Source organism: Neoarius graeffei, chromosome 4 (assembly GCF_027579695.1).
Source record: "Neoarius graeffei isolate fNeoGra1 chromosome 4, fNeoGra1.pri, whole genome shotgun sequence".
NCBI lineage: Eukaryota > Metazoa > Chordata > Actinopteri > Siluriformes > Ariidae > Neoarius > Neoarius graeffei.
The window spans coordinates 79,874,054-79,898,645 of NC_083572.1; the positions used below are offsets into that span (position 1 = coordinate 79,874,054).

Here is a 24,592-nt window from a genome sequence, read left to right on the forward strand (position 1 = left end):
TGCTTTGAAAATTGCTGTTATGTTACTATTAAAAGATGTTGAAAGCTTTAAACTGCTCTTGACCCTCCAGCATAACACCTGAGAAGAAACAGTCCATTTAATTGGATCCTTTCGAACAATGAAAGTATTGTGCAGGTGTGTGCTTGATCTAAAGTAGCAGAATGTGTGGTTTTAAAGGAAGCGGTGCTTTTACTGTAGTGGGGGCGAGCACAATGAGTGCTTTGTACTGGTTAACTCCAGGTGGCTCTGACCCAGATGGCATCAACCTTCTTCAGGTACAGGACAGGATGCTGTTGATTTGATCATACACTCACTAATGGCAATCCTTAAACATATAAGCATTACCGCAAGCTAACAATCTTTCCAAAGCAAGACTGTTCTTGCTTGCAGTTAAAAAAAAAAATCACTCCATCATCCCTCCTGTATGCTGAAGCAATTTGTCTGTGCAGGCATAAAATGTAAATCATAAAGACCCCTAGATAAGTAGGGTAGCATCAATGAAGAAAATATACAAGTAGTTGCAGATGTCATCTCTAAACTTATTGATGACTTGAACATCTGGTTTGGCATAAAACTCAAGAAACATGCTCAGTAGAAGTGGAATTTGAATGCTTTTTTTTTTTCTTTTTTTCTTTTTTTTTAAACTTATCCTTAGTGCTAGAATGCCATGTGCAAGATTACACCAGCAGCATGATGGCAGAATATAAACAAGCCCAAATCTGTTTCTTTCTCATCATGTGGCCCATGACATTTAAGGACATCTGTGTTTTTGTTTATGTTCATGCTGTGCGTTTGTGTGTATGGGTGTGTGGATCTCGATCAAGTGCATTTCATTGGTTTTGTACCTGTACTCTGCACAATAAAGCTGAATCTAATCTAATCTTACTTCAGTATGTGTTAGTACTGTTATGCAAGTTTGGTTAGTCTCTCTGTAGATTATCAAGCAGCAGTGTAGCTTTGTGCAAGTCATAGGAAAGTTGGGTCAAACCAGATGGAATAGAGGAAAGGTAAAACATGAGTTTTGCTTTGTTGAGACAAAAATTAATGTTGGCGGTGTTCTTCAGTGAAGAAACAAAGTAAGTCTTCAATCATCTGCTGGTTATTGATCATCTTCTGCTCATATGGTGTAACTAGCTGCATTTTTGCTTTGAAATGGTCAAGCGAACAGTTTAAATTACAAGCTGGGAATTTCAACATCCAAAGTGGTGTAAAAATGGCTTAGCTAGTTTGTCTATTTTCCAAACAGCATACTACACACCACTGTAGTTTGTGAAAGTGGTATAGGTCATATACTGTTTGGACATAGTATTTAGTTCAAGAATCTGTCAGCATGGCAGGTTGTTTCCTTTCACACAGTCACATATTTAAAATGTGAGTTATTTCCTTTCACACAATTACAGTCAGGTGCCACCCAGCCCTGTCTCCAACCCCCCAGTAAGCACTGAACATTTTTTTGAAATGTGTCCTACTTTCTTCCTCTCTTTTTCCTCTTTCTCTGACTGTCTGTGCAGGCCATTTCCCAGCAGGATCTTGTTCACATGGCTATCCAAATTGCTTGTGGGATGAGCTACCTGTCACGAAGAGAAGTCATTCACAAAGACCTGGCTGCCAGGAACTGTGTGTAAGTTAGCCATTCGACATAGAACTCCCCGCTACACACACACAGTTAATTTACTACATACTTATTTCTCACCTGACTGGTGGTGTGTGGGCTGCTTTTATAATTGTGTCCAGCTACAGGACCAGAGGCTTCATTACTAGTCTGGCACATGTGGTTTGTTTGAACCTCCTTTGTACTCGGACTTCAGCCAGGCACATGGACTTTAATGGCTGGTGGCTGGTGTAATTGTTTGCATCTGCACACTGACTGACTGACTTTCTGTTGTACTCCCTACAGCATTGATGACAGCATGCAGGTAAAGATCACCGATAACGCGCTGGCTCGAGACCTCTTCCCTATGGACTACCACTGCCTGGGAGATAATGAGAACAGGCCCGTCCGCTGGATGGCTCTGGAGAGCCTGCTTAACAACGACTTCTCCAGTGCCAGTGATGTGGTGAGGCTCTCAGTCCGAGTTTAGTCTTTAACTATGCACCGTTTAATCGATACAGCTCCATGTTTGCTAAACATCACTCAATTCACCATACTCACTCAGTGCCCGAATTGTTCTTGACACCACACTCAGGGTGGGATGATCAGGTTAATGAGGGTGGGGTCTATGATAAAAATGTCTCCTCTGTGATAAAACCCACATATCCTGACAGCTGCTAATTAACACGGCACTGCAGTTCTTTTCCTGCTTTTCGTGTTTGCTATACACACGGCAATATGATCACATTATATCACAAATTTATTTCTGTTAACCAACCATTATTATATTGTGGCACATGTAAAATACTTAACAGTTGTTCCATAAAATTGAGTCATACATGAGCTGATAGCTGACGCGGTATGTACGATGAGATTGAGTGGAATAGCTGTTTTATTCTGTCCACACTCACTGGATTTTGAGAAACAAAATCTTTTAGCAAAAGTTATTTTAGCTATTTCTGTTTCTTTGAAATACTTGATAAATTTTGGGGTTTTGTTTTCGAGTATTTATTTCATCCTCAGTTGGTTCAGCAACACACGCCGCCATTTTGTTTTTCCTCTATTCACAGTATATGAGCTGATAGCCTAGTAGTAGCCAATCAGAGCATGCGATTTGCTCATATCCAGTGAATGTGGATAGAATAAAAATTGTTAGACATCGATCCTGTTGTAGCAGTCACCGCCGGGTGTGCTCTTTCGTTGACTTTCATTTTTATATACATTTATAACAGCCTCCCTTTCCAAACCTCATCTCATCATCTCTAGCCGCTTTATCCTGTCCTACAGGGTCGCAGGCAAGCTGGAACCTATCCCAGCTGACTACGGGCGAAAGGCAGGGTACACCCTGGACAAGTCGCCAGGTCATCACAGGGCTGACACATAGACACAGACAACCATTCACACTCACATTCACACCTACGGTCAATTTAGAGTCACCAGTTAACCTAACCTGCATGTCTTTGGACTGTGGGGGAAACCGGAGCACCCGGAGGAAACCCACGCGGACATGGGGAGAACATGCAAACTCCGCACAGAAAGGCCCTCGTTGGCCACGGGGCTCGAACCCGGACCTTCTTGCTGTGAGGTGACAGCGCTAACCACTACACCACCGTGCCACCCCCATTCCAAACCATAACAACTAAAATTTAAAAGCTTTCCAAAGCATCAATTATCCTGTTATTACTGTAGAGTTTTGGAAAGCTGCTGTAAGATATGCTTGGTAGAGACAAATAAAAAGGCTTCAGAAAGGCTTTTATTGAATAGGGGTATGTTTTGTGACTTCCCATTATTCCTATCTGCAGCACTTCTTAAAACTATATTATGCCTATATTAGCAATATTAACCACTAGACAAATAATCAGTCAGTCAGTCAGTCATGGTAATGTTTCTGCTCTGCTTGTCTTTTTTCACCTTAAGTTCACATTATAAGTAATATGGCTGACATTTGTATGTGAAGAGAATGCATTCTGTCCTGACTCAGCTACGGGGAAGGGGGTGTTGATTTAGGATGTTTTAGAGTGCTTTAAGTTTATACGGCCAAGCTGTTAACGTCATACAGGCTGGTCCTCTACGTAATGGAAGAAAACACCAGCATAATCAGCACACAAAGGCTCATGGGCAGGTTGAAACATGGCCCAGCATTACTCTAGAGGCAGTGGGATATCACAGAGATGTTTTTAGGTTGTGTTTATAGACTTTCTTACTTTGTATATACATGTGTGCTCTGAAATTGTGCAGTAGCCACTCTCACAGTAGCTACATCACAGCCCATGGCACATTCTTGTTCTGCTGCAAGAGAGGAGTGACCAGAAGGTTAAGTGTCCATCTGTGGGTGTGGAACTATATTCTGTTCCTGTTCATCTTTTGGTAGTTGCCATACCAAAGGAAACAGGCTGTAGACAGTGAGTAAGAAGTTACCACTGTCTGTCGCTCTGAAAAACCCTGCACACACAGCCAGCTTATTGCCAGCTGACCTCTACAGCCCAGAGGAGATGGAGAACAATAGAGGCTGGCGCTAAATATTGGTCCGAAATGGTTAGGACACTCATTAGTTTAAAGTAGAGCCTATAAGGAAAGTTTTATTCTTAAGGAATACAATAGGGACCGGTGATGTTGGGTGTGTAAAGAAGGTATTTTAGATTTCCATCTGTTTATTTCAAGTCCCGTCAATTGAGGTTTCCACCCACTTGGCTTTTGTCTTTATAGAGGTATGCCAAAAATCTTTGGGGGTTTTTCTTCCTCTTTCTTTCTTTCTTTTCCAGGATTACTAATCTGTCACTAGCAGAAGTTTTTCATTATAAGCAAAGAGCTTCAGAGTTGTACAAAGTCAACTGAAACATCACTCCTTGGTAAAATGCAGGTTAAACACTTTTTAAAGTCAAGAGGTCAGGGATCGTTTGCGTGTGGGGTCTTTCAGGTCTCTCATCTCTTAAACACAAATTAAGCATGTAACCACAATAATATGTTGTGTATGAAAACATAAAACAGAAATTTAAGCACAGTTTATTTCTGTAATGCAGCTTATTTCTGGGTGAAAAGGCACATTTGGTCAGGAATCATGCCAGACAGGATGGGGTTTTATCCAGTGGGGTTTGACTAGCTTATGAAAACAAAACATGGGGTCATATCTAGTCGCATCTACTGCAACCATCTTGCACTCTAAGAGAACAGGGAGTACTAAACTGTGCCAATCCTTGGTGTCCTCTTAATCTTTTATCGAGATAAAAGGTCAGGACTTTGACTTGGCCATTCCAAAACATTAACTTTATTCTTCTTTAACCATTCTTTGGTAGAACGACTTGTGTGCTTAGGGTTGTCATCTTGCTGCATGACCCACCTTCTCTTGAGATTCAGTTCATGGACAGATGTCTTGACATTTTCCTTTAGAATTTGCTGGTATAATTCAGAATTCATTGTTCCATCAATGATGGCAAGCCGTCCTGGCCCAGATGCAGCAAAACAGGCCCAAACCATGATACTACCACCACCATGTTTCACAGATGAGATAAGGTTCTTATGCTGGAACGCAGTGTTTTCCTTTCTCCAAACATAACGCTTCTCATTTAAACTAAAAAGTTCTATTTTGGTTTCATCCATCCACAAAACATTTTCCAGTAGCCTTCTGGCTTGTCCACATGATCTTTAGCAAACTGCAGATGAGCAGCAATGTTCTTTTTGGAGAGCAGTGGCTTTCTCCTTGCATCCCTGCCATGCACACCATTGTTGTTCAGTGTTCTCCTGATGGTGGACTCATGAACATTAACATTAGCCAAAGAACTAGAGACCAGAGGTTTAAGCTGTGACACATGGAACGTGGGGTGGATGCGTCGCATGGTGAGTGGTAGTGCCAGTCTGACGGAACATGGTTTTATTACCTTGCTGATGAGGAAGGGTCCTAGGTACCTGGGAGCCAGCTTGCGGGAGATGGTTCTGAGTGGCAGGTGGCGTGTGGAGAGCATGACTCGTTGCCCCACCCGGTAGGTGGGCGCCTTAGAGCGGCGTTTGTCGGCCTGCCTCTTGGATGCTAGGGTGGAGCGAATGAGTTTTCTCCGGGCCAATGCCCACGTCCTCCTGCAGCGGCGTATGAAGATCTGGGCTGAGGGTACGGCGACCTCCTCCTCTTGGTTGGGGAAGAGTGGTGGTTGGTAACCTAGGGAGCACTGGAAGGGTAAGAGACCTGTGGCAGATGAAGGAAGAGTGTTATGAGCATATTTGACCCAAGGTAAGTACTTACTCCAAGAACCGGCATCCCTAGATGCCATACACCTGAGTGCCACCTCCAAATCTTGATTCGCCCATTCCGCCTGGCCGTTGGTTTGGGGATGGAAACCTGAGGAGAGACTACAGGAGGCCCCAGTGAGTTTGTAGAAGGCCCTCCAGAACTGCGCAGTGAATTGAGGACCCCGGTTGGAGACGATGTCAGTGGGGAGTCCGTGTATGCAGAAAATATGGAGGATGAGTAATTCGGCGGTTTCTTTAGCTGTGGGAAGCTTGGGCAGAGGAATGAAATGGACTGACTTGGAGAAACGGTTGATAACTGTGAGGATGCATGTGTTGCTACCTGAGTTGGGGAGTCCTGTGACGAAGTCCAGGGCGATGTGAGACCAGGGTCGATGAGGAGTCGGGAGGGGTCTTAGCAAGCCGGCAGGGGTCGATTGGCTGTCTTGTTCCAGGTACATGTGTTGCAGGCTTCCATGAACTCCTGGACGTCTTCCTTGATGGATGGCCACCAGAAGCGTTGTTGTATAAGTGCCAGGGTTCGGGCAGCTCCCGGGTGACAAGCCAACTTGGAGCCATGACCCCACTGCAGCACCTGGGTTCGCACAGAACAGGGAACAAACAGATGGTTAAGTGGTGTGTTGCTAGAGTTACCTTCTCCAGGGCCTTCTGCACTAACGTCTCTACCTCAAGTAGGGCGGCTCCCACCAGACAGCATGGAGGGAGGATGGTTTCGGGCGTTCTAGACTCCTCCTGGCAGGAAGAGAATACCCTGGACAGGGCGTCGGGTTTGCCGTTCTTGGAGCCTGGGCGGTAGGAGAGCGTGAAACAGAAGCAGGAGAAGAAGAGAGACCATCGGGCTTGCCGTGAATTGAGACGTTTGGCGGACTTGAGGTATTCTAAATTCTTGTGGTCAGTCCAGACAAGGAAGGGGAGATCCGACCCCTCGAGCCAGTGCCTCCACTCCTCCAAGGCTAGCTTGACGGCCAACATCTCTCTGTCACCGATGTCATAGTTTCATTCAGTAGGGAACAGCCGGCGAGAGACAAAGGAGCAGGGGTGGACCTTGTCATCACTGGCCCTCTGGGAGAAGATGGCTCCGAACCCCGACTCGGAAGCATCGGCCTCCACAATGAACTGTCTGGCCGGATTGGGTATGGCGAGAATGGGTGCTGTAGTGAACTTGCGCTTGAGCATGGAGAAGGCATTCTCTGCTTCCTCCCCCCACTTGAACGGGGTTCTGATTGAGGTCAACGCCGTGAGAGGTCCGGCCACCGTGCTGAAGTCGCGGATGAAGCGCCTGTAGAAATTGCCGAACCCCAGGAAACGCTGGCGCTCTTGTCGCAAGGATGGGGTGGGCCAATCAGCGATTGCCTCAAGCTTGAGGGGGTCCATCTGGATCCTCGCCAGGGAGATGATGAATCCCAGAAACGAGACAGAGCTCTGGTGAAATTCGCTCTTTTCCGCCTTGACGAACAACTTGTTCTCTACCAGGTGCTGAAGGACCTGCCGGACGTGACCCCAATGTTCCTCCAGGGAGCGGGAGAAGATCAGGATGTCATCCAGGTACACAAAAATGAAGATGTTGAGGAAGTCTCTTAAGACATCATTAATGAGTGCCTGGAAGACTGCAGGCACGTTGGTCAGGCTGAAAGGGACCACGAGGTACTCGTAGTGACTAGTGGTGGTGTTAAAGGCCATCTTCCACTCATCCCCCTCCCTGATCCTGACAAGATGGTATGCATTGCGTAGATCTAGCTTGGTAAATACCTTGGCTCCCTGGAGTAGTTCGAAGGCTGTGGTCATGAGCGGTAGTGAGTAGCGGTTCTTGACCGTGATGGCGTTGAGACCCCAATAGTCAATGCAAGGGCGGAGCAACTTGTCCTTTTCCACGAAGAAGAATCCTGCCCCTGCTGGGGAGGAGGAAGGGCAGATGATCCCAGCTGCTAAAGATTCGGAGATGTACTTCTCCATGGCTTGCCTTTCGATGGGAGAGAGTAGAGTCGTCCTTTGGGTGGCGCGGTCCCAGATAGGAGGTTGATTCCACAGTCTGTGAGGAGGGAGGGACACTGCTCGGGTCTTGCTGAAAACGAGTTTAAGATCCAGATATTCCGAAGGCATGTAAGAGAGGTCGGGGAATTTGCTGGCTGAAGGCTGCGGTGGTTTGGCGGGAGGCAGCGCGGAGTTCAGACAAGACGCTAAGCAGGACTGGCTCCAGCCTATGATGATGTTGTCAGCCCAGTTGAGGTGTGCTGCATTAACCATGGTAATCCTAGGACGATGGGTACGTGGGGGTCGTTCATGATGTGAAGCTGGATGGTCTCTGAGTGGTTACCAGGAATCCTCAAGGTGAGCGGGGCAGTAAGGTGGGTGATGGTGGTCAAGCCGGTGCCATTGAGTGTCAGGACAGTGAGAGGGACGTCGAGAGCGAGTAGCGGGATTCCCAGACGCTTGGCGATGGCGGAGCAGATCAGGTTCCTCTCCGCTCCTGAGTTAACGAGGGCCTAGAGGTGGTGATGTTGGTTGTCACGGATAATGATGACAAGGAGTAATGGACGATTAGCAGGGGACTGGTTCTGAGCGTTGCCTACCAGGGCCCCTTGATTCACTGGTGGGCTCGTCCTTTTAGCAGGCAGGCTCGGCAGATGTGTCCCGCTGACTGCAGTAGAAGCAGGCCCCCGTGCTCCGCCGGCGATGTCGTTCTTCCGCTGACACCCGAACCTGGTCTACCTGCATGGGTTCGACGGACACGGCGGGAGGTGGAGAGGAGGTGAAGCTGAGGTGGTTCTTTTCTCTCCTCCATTGCTGTATCCGAGTGTCGATGCAATTGGCGAGGTCCATGAGGCTGGAGAGGTCTGACGGCAGTTCCTGCGATACCAATTCATCCTTGATGGCGTCGGACAAGCCATGCAGGAACGCGTCGATCTGGGCGCTCTCGTTCCAACCGCACGATGCCGCCAACGTCCGGAACTCGATGGCGTAGTCCAAGGTAGACTGGGACCCCTGCCGCAGCTCCATGAGCTCTCTATCCGCCTCCCGGCCGGACAGAGAGCAATCAAAAGTTCGCCTCATCTCCTCAGGGAAATCCTTGAAACTGGAACAAAAGGGTGCATCGGCGTCCCAGACCGCTGTTCCCCACTCTCTGGCCTTGTCGGAGAGGAGCGTGATTGTATATGCTACCCGGGAGCGTTCTGTGGGGCAGGCCAGAGGTTGCAGCTCTACAATCAAAGAACACTGAGACAAAAATGATCTGCAAGTACCTGGTTCTCCATTGTAGGGCTGAGGCGCTGGAAGTCTCGGTTCGCAGAGGAAGGCGGTGGCAGGAGCTGAAGTAGCAGACGGCTGGGCAGGGGTAGGCACGGCTTGATAGCGCTGCATCTGTGTGGTGAGAAGATTGAGTGAGTTGGACAGGGTGGCGAGGTTCTGAGTAATTTGTTGTAGGTCTTGTTGGTGGGTCCCAAGGAGAGTCCCTTGTTGCTGGATGGCCATTCTCAGATGGGCGAGTTCCGCTGGATCCATGTCTGGCCAGAACGTACTGTTATGGGTGGTGGAGGTGAAGTTTGGATCCAGAAGCAGAAAGATGCACACAGACAGTAATCCAATCAATAAGGTGGTTTTAATCCAGGGAAAAAAGGGCGTGGCAAAAAGGTATTCAAATAAGATGAAAAAATAGCAAAATAGTCCATGTAAAAAAGGAGACAAAAAACTTGACAAAAAATGAGGCAGACAAGGACAGGAAAAACGCTAGTGCAAAAACCCATGAACGAGAAAAAACGCTAGAGGGAAAAACCATGAAAAACAGAAATGGCTAGAGTAAACAAACGAGACATTCTGGCAAAGTCTGAGAATGCTGTTAATATAGGCAGCGGTGAAAACCAGGAAATGAATTCAGGTGAGCGCTCGCTGAACAGGGAAGCAGGCAGGATGGAATTCCCGTCCCGGATCCGGATTGACACTGACGTGGGAGAGCTGTAATCTCCGGAGTGGATGTCTGGGGTGGAGCATGACACACGGGTTCTGCATGCTCAGAGATGCATTCTAGTGTGTTTCCTGGCACTTGCAGGCCTCCCTGAAGTCACTCTTTTTTGGTAATATTAATGAGATTTTTTTTTTGTCCAAAGTTGCTGTGGCTGTTTTTGATTGAAGACTTATCTCATCTCATTATCTCTAGCCGCTTTATCCTTCTACAGGGTCGCAGGCAAGCTGGAGCCTATCCCAGCTGACTATGGGCGAAAGGCGGGGTACACCCTGGACAAGTCGCCAGGTCATCACAGGGCTGACACATAGACACAGACAACCATTCACACTCACATTCACACCTACGGTCAATTTAGAGTCACCAGTTAACCTAACCTGCATGTCTTTGGACTGTGGGGGAAACCGGAGCACCCGGAGGAAACCCACGCGGACATGGGGAGAACATGCAAACTCCGCACAGAAAGGCCTTCGCCGGCCCTCGAACCCAGGACCTTCTTGCTGTGAGGCGACAGCGCTAACCACTACACCACCGTGCCGCCCCAAGACTTCTCATCTCATCTCATCTCATTATCTCTAGCCGCTTTATCCTTCTACAGGGTCGCAGGCAAGCTGGAGCCTATCCCAGCTGACTATGGGCGAAAGGCAGGGTACACCCTGGACAAGTCGCCAGGTCATCACAGGGCTGACACATAGACACAGACAACCATTCACACTCACATTCACACCTACGGTCAATTTAGAGTCACCAGTTAACCTAACCTGCATGTCTTTGGACTGTGGGGGAAACCGGAGCACCCGGAGGAAACCCACGCGGACACGGGGAGAACATGCAAACTCCGCACAGAAAGGCCCTCGCCGGCCCCGGGGCTCGAACCCAGGACCTTCTTGCTGTGAGGCGACAGCGCTAACCACTACACCACCGTGCCGCCCCAAGACTTATTATAATTAATATTAAACTATATTGGTGACATATTTATGGAATAAGAATAAAACAACCAGTTGATGTTCACCAAGTGTCAGCTTTATTTTCAGCTTCAGCCATTCAATTACAATACATGACTATCCAGATCTAACTTGTATCTATGTGGCTGTTTTTACATATTACGTGCATGGCGTGTAAGCGCTTCTTAACACAGATGACACTTTACTGCGAACACACCGCATGGGGATAACGAGAAAATGAAACAAAAGACTACATTTTCAAGATTGGCAAGTCTTTTTATTCGTGTCGCGGTAACTTTTACAGGCGTGTCAGCGATATTGTGGGTGTAGCGGTAAGGAATCACTGCGTAGAGACCTGATACGCTGAAAAGGCCTCGTTAGAACACACATATTTTATATACATAAGTTAAAAAAAATTATCTATGCTCTATGCACAAGCAGATATGTTTTGAGGTTAACATGTTTCTCTGTTGAATAAATTCAGATTTCCTTAAATTGTTTTTCTAGAACGTTTTGTTACTAAAATGCAAACTAGTGTTGTACAGTGACCCAGAGTTGACTGCCCTTAACTAGAGGACCGTCTGTGTACATTATGGAGATATTTTACAGGCAAAAACATGCCCAAAATTGGACAATGACCTTCCAGATATTATCTCTACCAGCATCATGATTGATACTGTCTGTCAGGTTGTTGTCATGGACTTTCACTTAATTTGAGCTACATTGTTTTATTACGCATGAAAAGAAAGCCAGGACCAAAATCAGCCATGCAGATTCTCTTGATGAGAAAGTCTCATGTTCACCCGTCTCTGTACACTGACTGTCTGTTTACCTAATAATGTCTGACTTGATGATCTTATCACTTCACTGAAGAGAAGGTTCATATTTCCACCGCTGTTTTGTGATCTCTCTATACACAGCTGTTTTAATTACAGCTTCGATTGGTCCTCTCTTTTCCAGTGGGCTTTTGGGGTGACTCTGTGGGAACTGATGACACTGGGACAGACTCCTTATGTTGACATCGACCCATTTGAGATGGCTGCCTACTTGAAGGATGGCTACAGAATAGCACAGCCAATCAACTGCCCTGATGAGCTGTAAGTATAATTTAATCATTTATCACAGTGCATTTCCGCTACGTTCACACTGCAAGGCTTAATGCTCAATTCCGATTTTTTTGTGAAATCCGATTTTTTTGTGAGGTCGTTCACATTAACAAATATATGCGACTTGTATGTGATCCTCAGTATGAACGAAAAGCGACCTAAAAGTGTTCCGCATGCGCATTGCAGGATACGACGACGTCACACGCAGTGAGCATGGCCAGTGTTTACGGAAGTAAAACCGCCCGGTTGCGGTATGACCCATCCAATCTAGCTTGAATAGCTGTATCCCCCCAAATGGAAGTCAGCTCCCTAACCTCTGCGTCCTTCCATTGAGAAGATTCAGAACCTTCACAGCCCGAAGCGTCCCTCGCATTGATGTCATGCACAGGGGCGCAGATACGTTTTTTGAACTGGGGGGGACAAAGCTGCCAGCAAACCAACCCCAACCCCGATATGCCTGTCAAACTTGTTGTGGGTTAGCATAGCAACCAAGCTCGAGCAGTCTGCGCAGCTCAACCTGTGCAGTCTGCGCAGCTCAACCAACCGAATATCAGTCTTTGTTTTATGTGAGTTGTTGCAACTATTGGCCCTTTTCCACTACCCTTTTTCAGCTCACTTCAGCTCGCTTCAGCTCACTTCAGCCCGACACGGCTCGCGTTTCGACTACCAAAAACCAGCACGACTCAGCTCGCTTCAGCCCTGCTTAGCCCCTAAAACTCGCACCGTTTTGGAGTGGGGCTGAAGCGAGCCAAGCCGTGCCGAGTGAGGTTGGGGGCGTGAGCAGACACTCCCCTGTGCACTGATTGGTGAGGAGGAGTGTCCTCACATGCCCACACACGCCCCGCAAGCACGCTGGGATCTGTAAACACCGCAAACCCGGAAGAAGAATAATTACGAATTACGAGAATTTCTGAAGCCTTATGCGCCTCGCCTCATCTATACGCTCTTGCCAGTATCTGTTGGCGTTGTCGGTGACAACAAGCCACAGCACCAAGACCAGCAACACTAACGACTCCATGTCCTCCATGTTTATTGTTTACTATCCGGGTCGTGAGACTACTGCTTAAAAGATCACTGAATCAGTGACATACAGAGCATCATGGACGAGTTCGCGGAGCGCAAGGCTCGTCGTATGCCCTTCAAATAATGCGTGCAGTAGGCTATTGATGTTTTATTATGAGCCATGTACAGTATGTCGCCTAATGTTTTTTTGTTTCTGAGTTACATGTTCGTTTGAAGGACTTAATGTACAAAATAACATAGTTGCACCCCGTAGTGTTGAAATTGGTAAACACAGTGCATTCAGTGAGGTTTGCACCGCCCTCCTTTTATTTCTGACTCTTCCTGTCACCACTCTGAGCGCTCATTCGTATGCCCTTCAAATAATGTGCGCAGTATAGGCTATTGATGTTTTATTATGAGCCATGTACAGTATCCTAATGTTTTTTGTTTCTGAGTTACATGTTCGTTTGAAGGACTTGATGTACTAAATAACATATAGTTGCACCCGGTAGTGTTGAAATTGGTAAACACCGCAGTTGCGGACATTTTGTAGCCTAAAATGATGTTATGATAAGCTTTAATAAAGGGCCCGGTCATTTGCCCCGCCCCCGGCCCGGCTCTGACTTGTTCCGCCACTGTCACTGATGTCACTGTTTGCGCTGCTTAACGACATCACGTGACGTCCACCCACTTTCACTAACTCCACCCAATGTGTCCACCCACTTCCAGCCAGCACGGTTCAGCGCGGTTGTAGTCGAAATGCAACTCCAACAGCCCCGCTCAGCTCGACTCAGCTCGACTCGGCACGGCACGGCTCAGCCGCGTTTGTAGTGGAAAAGCGGCATATGTATACACTGCTGTGCACCTCAATAAACCGAATGGTAATTAGTCTTTTGATTTTTCCGTGAGGTTTGCCTTATGCAAAGAAAGACAGCATAGACATTTTTTCCTCCCTATAAGTGGGGGGGACCGAACGAGGTGAATTTAAATCTGGGTGGGACTCGTCCCACCCTCTATCTGCGCCCGTGATTATGCGCCATGTTGTTGTAACTTTTTTTGAGAGACCCGCCGCCTACTTCAGCGCAGAATAGTGACGTTTGTGGCTTGTTGATGACGTGTAAGTCGGATGAATGCGACCTGGCGGTTCAGACTGAAGTCGCATATGAAAAGAGCAGATAGGAATCGGAATTAGGACCACATATCCAAACGGCCTGGGTCGGATTTGAAAAAATCGGATCTGTGTCGTTCATATTGTCAATAAAAGATCGGATACAGGTCACATATGGGCGAAAAGATTGGATTTGAGTCACTTCAGCCTGCAGTGTGAACGTAGCCTTCAAAAGCCAATAAATAACCCACTCTCTCTCTCTCTGTGTACATACATACACACACACATTATATATACACTCAGCTGCCAGGTTATTTATTTTGTACACCAACCTTGTATGTACAGTCACATGAAAGATACATCTACCTTATTGTTGTATTTTATAGCTGAACAGTTACTAACTTAGTGATGTGTGTGATGTTATCAGTGTATCAGGCTTAGTAACGTTGCTCAGAGAAACAGTGCAATTCAGTTTTTACAGGTTAATGCAGCAGTTCTAGGAAGGTATAACTCAGGTATAAACTAGTTTTGGGGAGTGTAGGCTTTAAGTTATTCATGTGGGACCATCCACAATGGCAGAACGAGAGTCACAAGGGCAGAGGTAGAGAATCGGGAGCAGCAGTAAGTGTGTACAGTTTTAAAGCTCCATCAACTTTGGTGTATCTGATACACTCATATCAGTGTAACATCACCCATTTATGTGACACTGTCATACCGTGTCAGTGTGATTGCTGTGCTGAGTATGGGTCACTGCCAAATAACATCTGGTTAGTTGTAGACCTTTTCCATGAATAGCTGGACCTGCACTCAGTTCCTGTACACCTATTAAGTGCACCAATCAGATATACAAGTTAAGTGTACCTGAGAAAGTGGTCACTGAGTTTACAGCATATTTAACAATTATTCCACGAAATTGAGTCGTACATGAGCAGATAGCGCTGAGTTGGCTGTAAGCCATGTATGACAAAATTGAGTGGAATAATTGTTTTATTCTATCCACATTCACTGGATTTTGAGAAACTGAGCATTTGCATTTTTATTTTTTGCAAATTCAATAAATAAAAACTTTATACAAAATGTCCGACAAAATAATTTCCGCTTAGGCGAACTTCTTAAAAACCTATCGATGGCTGCACGAATTGACTTTAGTGTTGTTATTTTTTGTAGAAAGTGCCGTCTTGCTGTCGTGCTGAGGTCTAGAATAGCTTTAGACATTTATTTAATTCTTCCTCGGACATTTCAGCTCTGTAATTTTCAAACTCCTTTGAGCTTTTGAACCAGTCTAAAAAAATTCAACAAATTTTAATGCTTAAAGATGAATGTAAACAAACAGGTGAAATGACAGTAGCAATTTGTGAAAAATGCTATAATAATAATAATAATTCTTGAAAAATAAAAAAGGACACGTTCTTACCATCAAATACTTTTATTCCATATTTTGTTGATTTTTTTTTTTTTTTGTATTTTTTGGGGTTTTGTTTTCAAGTAGTTTTTATTTCATCCTCGGTTGGTTCAGCAACACGCTCCACCATTTTGTTTTTCTCTACTCATGGTATATGAGCTGATGGCTGAGTAGTAGAGTAGCTATAGATGAAAGTCTTCCGGATTTACCTGGAAATCCAGATGTTTGACAAAACTCTTGAAAATCTCCAGTTTCCCGAATGGAGAAATTTTATTTTTCAGATTTTTTACGTTCCTAGACACGGCGTAATACTTCGCATCGACCTTGCATGGGCGCAGTCCTTAAATAGCCCAAACATAGTTCATTGATTAAAGACAAGTGTTCTTTGTTAACGGCGCGTGTGCCGGAGCTTGTTAGGCGCGCCTTCAGGTGCACGTGCTAAGGCGCACAGGACTGACACCGTTCTGCGCAAGCGCAACACAATCGCACTAGAAAGCATGTTCAAGTTGCCAGTGTAGCTGCAGTCTTTTTAGTTGCGAATTAGAAGTATTTCCTCGTGTTAATAATTCACCGTGTCAAAACAAGCAAAACTTTCCTCCTTCTTTCGACGTGAAGAGAGGTAAGCAATTTATTATATATTTTTTCCATCAAAGTTGCATTTTGTGGCTTCGAAGCTAAGTTTTAGTGCCGTTTCTAGAACACAACACCAAGAAAACGTGGAAGAAACAGCAATAATGGAAGAGCCGGTTTCTAAGCTACCTAAAACTAGCAATGGTAGCTACGCCCCTGATGTACATGAGAAATGTGGTATTCATTGGTGTTTAAATTTACAGACAATACGAACTAATGTCAACAATTGGCTTCAACTCACATAAATCTGAATTGGAAATGTTTAGTTCACTTTAGCTTCTGCAAACGCACAACTCGACTAAAAGATTGATAAACGAGGCTCAATGTCCCCAACATTGAAACCTGAAAGCTTTAGAAACTCTAACAGACCTTTACTTTTTAACAGCACTGTTTTGGGATTTTGCTGAGTTTACCTTCAACTGTCTGATTTTTTTCAAAGTAATGAACTGTGTAGCAGGAAAATCACCGCGTTTTCTAAATGCACTCCTGAAAATTACTCACTAACTAGGGGAATTAAATTTGATATTTTTGACATGTTAATCATTAATGTACATGAAAGAAAAAGACTTAAAAGTTATAACTTGTTTTAGTGAAAATAAGTACTAGAATGCAGGGTTTTGCGTGTTATGTTATTAAAATTTTTTGGGGGGACATTGCCCCCCCATCTTAGTTTGACTTTCAAAAGTTCAGGATTTTTTTCTTTGCTCCACTTTCATCTCTAAGTTGCCAATCAGAGTGCGCATATCCAGTGAATGTGGATAGAATAATGTGCACTAGAATTTACATCTACTCGATTTTCATTGAGAATCAGTGGCAGCGATTGGTACAGGATAGTGGGAGTTCAAATCTCTATTACGAATCTGAAAGAAGCAGATGGCTTCCACGGCATGGCTTCTAAATAATAAAGTTAATTCCGAACAGAAATGTTTAGTTAAACCTGAGTCATATTTTTGCTAGCTGTCCAATGCATGGCAGCCTCTTATCAGTATCTTGCAATCCACCAAGAAACCAGAGACACACTGTTGGAGCTGCTGCTGGCCCTATTTCTAACCCAAACATGGCAAGCTTTGTCTGAACACAGTGCAGCGGAGGGCAGGAAATGCTAATTAGTGTTGGATCGAATTTAGCAGGTTGACTTTAGAAGGAATAAGTATTGAGTTCCTTTTTTCAACACAAGGCCTGAGAAGAATAAACAAGATGAAGTGTTTTACACCAGCTGATTTTTCCACATGATGATCTTATAAGGAGATATGTTTGCTCTCTGAATCTGAGTGGTTTTTGTATGCAATGTTTTAGGTTTGCTGTAATGGCATGTTGCTGGGCACTGGATCCAGAAGAGAGGCCGAAGTTCCAGCAGCTTGTCCAATGCCTTACAGAGTTCCATGCAGCTTTGGGGGCCTATGTTTAAACTCCAGCCTCAGGTTTTGTTCTGGGCCCCTGGTCATTGACTATTCCACAACAGGAAAAACAGCACCTGACTAAAATAAAACATGTTTCTCTCGTCAGTGATTTTGGAGGGGAAAAAAAAACAACTTTAAGACTCTTCTCTTTTCTGCTTATTGGAGATGTCACCTTTTCTCCCTTCGTGGAATTGTAGAGCTCCGTGTGTTTTCACTGCTGAAGATCACCACCTACAGCCTTACCACAGTGCACACTTTTCTTCTCAATCCTGGTGTTATTGTGTTCACAGGAAGCTGTTGTTTATTTCAGCAGTGAAACTTTTCCATTTTAAGACACGTGAGTTCAACTGCTGAGTATTCTCATAAAGATTATTTGATGATGGATACGGTCTGATTTTTCAGACTTCGCTTGTTGGATTGTGATTTGTATGTTGTATTTGATTCTTTAGTGAAAGGAACCATCTTTACCGTGTTGAATCTAAGTGGAAATTTTTTTTACAATGCGTGTTTGTGCGGAACAGAATATGAGCACAAAACATGTTTCGGTCCTCCTGTTGGTACTTGTACATTTGCCAAATATTTTTTATCCATTTGTTCAGCTTAAATGAGCTCAAGTATAGTTCTGCCACTGGTTATGAGGAGGAAATCAGCTTACTTACTCAAGTATTTAATTTTCTTCAGGGCAGTGGATATGCAGAACTGTATTAGCATTTACTTAAAACCAGTGTTAAACTGGCTTGTGGTACATATTATAGCACAGAGATATCTATTTCATCCAAAAGATTAATCTTGCAAGGTTTTGAATTATGGTTGGTAAGCAAAATAAATTAATTAATTACAATAATAATAACAATTTCTTACAGGGTTGTTACTTCTTCCTAAAGTTTTTAATGTTTGTTCTGTGTCAGAACAAAGGCCTCCTTTTGTATTTTTTTTAGAGATTGCATAAAGACACACCAGTCACTGTGAATAATCAAAGTGTACAAAGTGTATGTTAAAAAAAAAGTTTCCTTTTCCCTAGCATTTATAGACTCCTCTTGACGTTTGACAACTGCATGTTGATTTGAAAAGGTATTATGTTAACTGTTTCTTGAACTCATACCTACCAATTAAAAAAGAACCCAAAATAAAGTGGGTTCCCAACGTCGAATTGCTATTTATTGCTTTTTCCCTTCATTGACCAGATCATGCTTTTGTGTGATTTTCATAGACCAGGTCATGACCTCAGTAATAAATGTAGTGGATGGAGAAATTCTACCAAAATTACACAAACTGTCTTGAGAAACAGAATACTTCAAATGGAAATCCTTCATCAGTTACTAATTGAAGACTTTTTTAAACCTAAAGAGATTCTAGGATTCTGAACAGCTGCATGCTGTTTGGATGGATGGATGGATGGATGGATGGATTGATTTACTTCATTGATCCCAAGCTGGGAAATTGTTTTGTTGCAGCAGGAAGTTATCAGATATGCGAAAAGAAAGACACAGTGTACAACATAAATAGAACTTTAAAAAAGATCCCAAGAACTATACAATATATAAAATGTGATGTGTACATGTGAATGTGTATTAATAGTGCTAAAAGCAAGAATTGTGATAAATGAAGATAAAAACTGCAGAAGTGGCAGTATTGAACAGAAGATGAATAAAAACAAATAAACTAATGGTGCAAAGTGACTAATGACAATAAATAAATAAGCTACGGTGGTACAAAAGTTACAGGAGGACCAGGGTTATAAACAGGACTATACATTAGAGTCAGAGTTTCTGCTGAATATCAACATCACATGTGATGGATACCAGGCACTGCTAATCACTTGGGCATTTCCATCCATAGGTTGAAGCCTGGTAGTGGTAGCATCATGCTTTGGGGCTGTTTTTCAGTACTAGGGACTGAGAGGCTACTCACGGTCAAGAAGAAAAATGAACAGATGAATCTTTGAGGAAGTCCTGCCGAAGAATGTTCCTCAAAGTGGAGTAAAACTCCCAGCCAGGACAACGCAGGAGCTACTTCAGCACAAATCTCCCAATGTCCTTTATTGTCAGAGCCAAATCACGATCTTGAACCTGATTAAACATCTTTGGAGAGACTTGAAAATAGTGATACAGAGACACTCCTCGTTCAACCCCACAGTTTGAAAAGAGCATCAAATTAGTGTGCTAAGATCAGCAAGATGCACCGGCGCTAAACCATTCAGAGCTCGAAAGCTTATAGGTAAGATATTTTAATATGCAGCATAGAAGTTTAATACATCATTATGTTTGTGAATTACAATTTCAAAGGGCATTATTCTCTATACACAGATTGATAAAAGAGAACCATGTGGAACAGTATATTACAGTTTACAGGTTCTGACCAATTTGAAGGCTCTGAAGAACCTAACTTTATACTAACGAACTAGTAACAGTTTGTTTTAACGGTAAGATTAAGTGAGTTTTAGCCTGTGTTAATATTGTACTGTGAAGCGTCCCATGTTTATTACATCTTAGGGGAATAAAAAGAGCTGTTTGGACAACTTTCTCCAGAAACTTGGAGAAAAATAAGTGTGTTGAAGTTGGGTGGTAATTGTGATGTGGTTTGTTTGTGTGTTTGTTTTTATAGAGTTGCTTAGCATTGGCCAGTGCTGGCCCAAACTGAGTAATGACGTTATTATATTTGGAAAAGGCTTCTCAATTAGGAACTTGGATTCTGATCATTAATAAATGATAGAGTAGCAGATAATTTAGTAATTTGAGTATTAATTACTTTTAGTAGCACATTAATTAATTTTATTTTATTAATTTTAGTAGCACATTAATTTAGATACTGTGTCTTCTGTCAAGTTTGAAATATATGCTGCTCTGGCTAAGTTTGGTGTCTGATGCTAATTATTCTTGATGTTTCTTTCATGTTTCATGGGAAGCCATGGCCTAATGGTTAGAGAAGCAGATTTGGGCCCAAAAGATCACTGGTTTGATTCCCTGGAATGGCTGAAGTGCCCTTGAGCAAGGCACCTAATCCCCAGGCTGCTCTGGGTATACCGTATGTCACTCTGGATAAGAGTGTCTGCTTAAAGCCATTAATGAAATGTAATGTTTTTCAGAAGATGTCCAGCTTGCTTTTTTTTTGCACCATCTTCATTCACACTGTCGGGGGTGTTCACTGCACCATGGAAAAGGTAGTCTATTTGTGTATACCTCTGCCACATGGTAGTGGAGGCATTGTGTTTGGGTTGTCCATCTTGTTTGTCAAGGGGCAAAGACAAATATTTGTGATATCTACCTTACTGTTTGTCATAAAGAGATCTTAATTTGATCTTCATGTTCAGGAACACAAGGTTGTATTTTGGCACTAATCCAGACATGGTCAAGGAATACAAGTTAGTAAGAAGAAATTCTAGACTTCCTGGCAGTGGATGCATCGCCATTGAGCTCTGCTTAGTTTTTTTTTTTTCCCCCTCATACAAGATAGTGTCATACTGTCCAAGGTGGACCACAGAGAAGTATTTTATCCATTAATAATTTTTTGGAGCTGGAATCGATCCCATTGTACATCGCATAATACACAGAAGTGCAAGAGTGGTTTACTAATGTCAAAATTTGCATTCGTCTGAAACTCAAAAGGTTGAAGAATATTATCAGATACAGCTTCATATAGGGGAACTACGGTATAAGCACTTTGCTCAAACGGATGCCAAATGTGAGGTGGTGCTTGAACCTTCTTCTTTTTCTTCTTCTGGCTGTTCCCGTTAGGGGTCACCACAGCAGATAATGTCCCTCTGTCTCCTCCTGTCCTCAGTATCTTTTTCTGGATCGCTAACTGTCCTCATGTCCTTCTTCACCACATCCATTCCTCTTTTCCTTCTACCTGGCAACTCCATCTCCAGCATTCTTTTCCCAATATGGCATGTGATTGAAACTTATTAGTGGGACCTATAATGAGGAACACAAAGAAAATCGAGAATGGAGACCCACGTTCTTCATTCTCCATTTGTGTACTGACATGACCAAAATTTAGAACTTTGTCAGTAAGCAAAACAAAGAGTACACAACTACTGTGAAAATTCTTCAAGAAAGACTTAAGGCGCAAGTATACTTCCATGGATGTGGCTTGGCGCAAACTTTTCCCACCCCCAACCCAAATAAAATAAAAACTCGAGAGAGAAAATATTTGCAACTCGAGAGAAGAAGAGCTTCTTGAGAGTTTGGTGCTGATGTTGGAATAAGAAGAACAAGACAAGAGGAAGAAAAACATTCTCAAATCATTTTAAAACGTTCTTCTGTTTTGCACCATGTTTCGCAGGTGGATACACGCTCACAGTTTTGCACAAGCACAGTAAACACACACCGTCCACGGGGCTACAAAATCCAGATGCTGCACAGACTGTCCACGTGGACTGAGCTCATGATGAAATTGGTGTCATGCGTGCACAGACTGCATCTGCTAACATTTACTTGTACCTTTAGAGTAAAAGCACCTCACAGCTTCAGGGTTATTGTCTTTGTAGGTTTCCTGCAGGTTCTCTGGTTTCCTCTTACATCCTAAAACACATGTCAGGAGGTAGATCGACTACACTCAGTTGCCACAGGTTTGAAACAGTGTGTGAATGTGTGTGATTGGTGCCCTGCAATGCAGTGGCGCCTCCAGAAATATTTCATAGGGGTGGCCAGATGGGGACACTTAAAATCTTGGGGTGGCACACCAAAACTAAAAGCCATAATTTCAGGATATCATTATACTGTTGTAGTAAACCGGCCAGTAGAAAACTATCAGAAAGACACGTTACGACGCATACTTCCCCTCTTCTTTTACTAAAGAATATTTTGACTTATTTACTTACTGGTAGTCTTCTCCGTCTTCTCTCTTAACTCCTTTTGAGGTCATTATTTACCTGTGTAGGTACAAGCGGCGGTCACGCGCACACGCTGAGCCGTTGCTGTAGGAGCGCGCAAAAGCGGCGGGGGGGAGGGGAGGGGCTGCTGTGAGTGAGGGAAGATGATCTTCCCTCACTCACCGAAGATCAAGAGCATCTTGCCTGGCTGGCTGTGCATTTGGGATGAACTGCATAACTGAGGCTACTACAATCTATACTGGCCAGTGGGGTGGCCAGTAAATTTGTAGGGGTGGCCACAGCCCCCCTTGGCCACCCCCTGGTGGCGCCACTGCTGCAATGGACTCGCATTGCATCCAGGATGTATTCCCATTTCATGTGCTCCCTGGACACACTCTGGATCCATTGCAATCCCAACTAGGAAAAAACAGCTACTGAAGATAAAATTGACCAAAATGTTATATACGCACACAGAGATCAGCCATAACATTCAAAGCACTAATAGGTGATGTGAATAACATTAATTATCTCATTACAGTGGTACCTATCTAGAGGCGCTATGTTTCATGGACCCCTGGGGATCCTAAGAGTCCACTTTGAGAATCATAGCATTAAAGGATATATGAGCAGTGTTGAAGGAGCTGAGGCATCAAAACAGCACAATAGGGAAAACATTTCAGTGACTCACTTAAGCAACCCGATTCTGATGCCAATTCATTATGGGTTTCTCAACAGATTTTTAGGTTTTAAACAACTTTCCATTACATCATCAAGAGGACATGCAACAACTGTAATCTGTTCATGGGGCCATGAATATGAAGGATTTTTTTTTTGTCCTGCAAGACAGATATAATATGTGCTTATAGAAAAAAAAGAAAACAGTTTTATGATTGGTCTACAAATCTATATGGTGATGTATAAACATTTGGTGAATACAGATGTTAACAGCAAATGTATGAAGGGTCAAAATACTGAAAGCCATGTTTAGAGCTTTGTCAGTGTTAGATTTTGATCTGTCTGTATCGAAGGAGGTTGAATTGACAAAGTATGATCTAGAACTCTGCCGCGTAAAAGATTCTGCCTCATGGATCGATCCGGGAGCAAACAGTCACTGACACAGCTGTTCAGAGATGTTTCTCAGTTTATTGTAACTCAAACATGAACTGACAAAGGTTGAATAAGTCACAGAGGGGAGTACAAAGGTTTTGATGAATTGGCATCAAAATCGGGTTGCTTAAGTGAGTCACTGAAATGTTTTCCCTGTTGTGCTGTTTTGATGCCTCAGCTCCTTCAACACTGCTCATATATCCTTTAATGCCATGATTCTCAAATAATATCCACAATAATGTGGATATTGCGGCAGTATCGGAGTCGTGGTTCTCACCTTCCACGCCACAAGAACTACAGTCAATTGACGGATATACTGTCTATTCAAAATGCCGCAATAATCATTGCGGTGGTGGTGTAGCAATTTACGTATGAGACAACATACCGTCCTGTCTCATCCCTGCAATCAGCGTTCCAGAACAACTTGAGTGTCTCTGGCTCAAGGTACGACCACACCGCCTGACTCACAGGTTCTCGTCCATTACCGTGTGTGCAGTTTATTCACCACCACAATCTCCGCACGAGGCAGACCTCATTGAACACCTCATCTCAGCGGTGGACCAACTCAGAACAATCTACCCAAATATTGGACTAGCCCTTCTCTGTGACTTTAATCGTCTCAATATTCGTGATATCCTTCTCGACAGTGACTCCCAAGTGGTTCGGAATAACACTAGAGGTGACGCCATCTTAGCTCTCATCGTCTCCAACATGAAGCCAAGTTACAAGAAACCTGTGATCCTTCCACCAGTTGGCCTTAGCGACCACTATTGTGTCCTTTGGGAACCACAAGTTCAAGTCAAGCACAATACTTGCACAAGGCAACTCATCCATCCCATGCATGAGCCAAACCTCAGTGAATTTGGCAGATGGGTCATTCCGTGCCAACTCACCTAAGGGTCCCCACATCACCGTCTCAGATTTTGCTCAAAAAATTCTATAATCAAGAATCATATGTTTGTACCACACATGCAAAATATTAGCTCCCAATTCATTGTAGTTTTGGAACTACTGGCCTTTGAAATTTTGATGTCAAAATACCACATGACGAAATGGCTCTTTCCCCAACTTCAGAGACCCATAACTTTTTATTGCAGCTATCTAGACAGTTGTGTGTGCAGATTCTTACTGAATGATACCCACTCTTTTCAAATCTGTTGTCAGAAAGCCTCTGAAGGACATACGTTTTGCATAATGGGAAGCCAAAAATGACGTTTTGGCCAAAATCATAAAATTCATTAAAACTCTAGGGGGCATAGTAGAAATATGAAGCTAGTTAGATTTTTTTCCCTCAC

General features: G+C 43.8%; 1 protein-coding gene across 4 annotated transcripts in view; it reads left to right on the top strand.

Moving 5' to 3' along the window:
* The window catches only part of ryk (receptor like tyrosine kinase), a 207,761-nt gene extending 189,234 nt beyond the window's left edge, over positions 1-18,527 (top strand). For all 4 annotated transcript variants that reach the window (XM_060919793.1, XM_060919791.1, XM_060919790.1 and 1 more), the window contains 4 exons: positions 1,512-1,621; positions 1,898-2,057; positions 11,690-11,826; positions 17,274-18,527. In XM_060919793.1, the coding sequence (XP_060775776.1) occupies positions 1,512-1,621; positions 1,898-2,057; positions 11,690-11,826; positions 17,274-17,385 (519 nt within the window). In that variant the 3' untranslated portion in view covers positions 17,386-18,527. The remainder of the gene's footprint in view (positions 1-1,511; positions 1,622-1,897; positions 2,058-11,689; positions 11,827-17,273) is intronic.
* Positions 18,528-24,592: the final 6,065 nt, after the last annotated feature.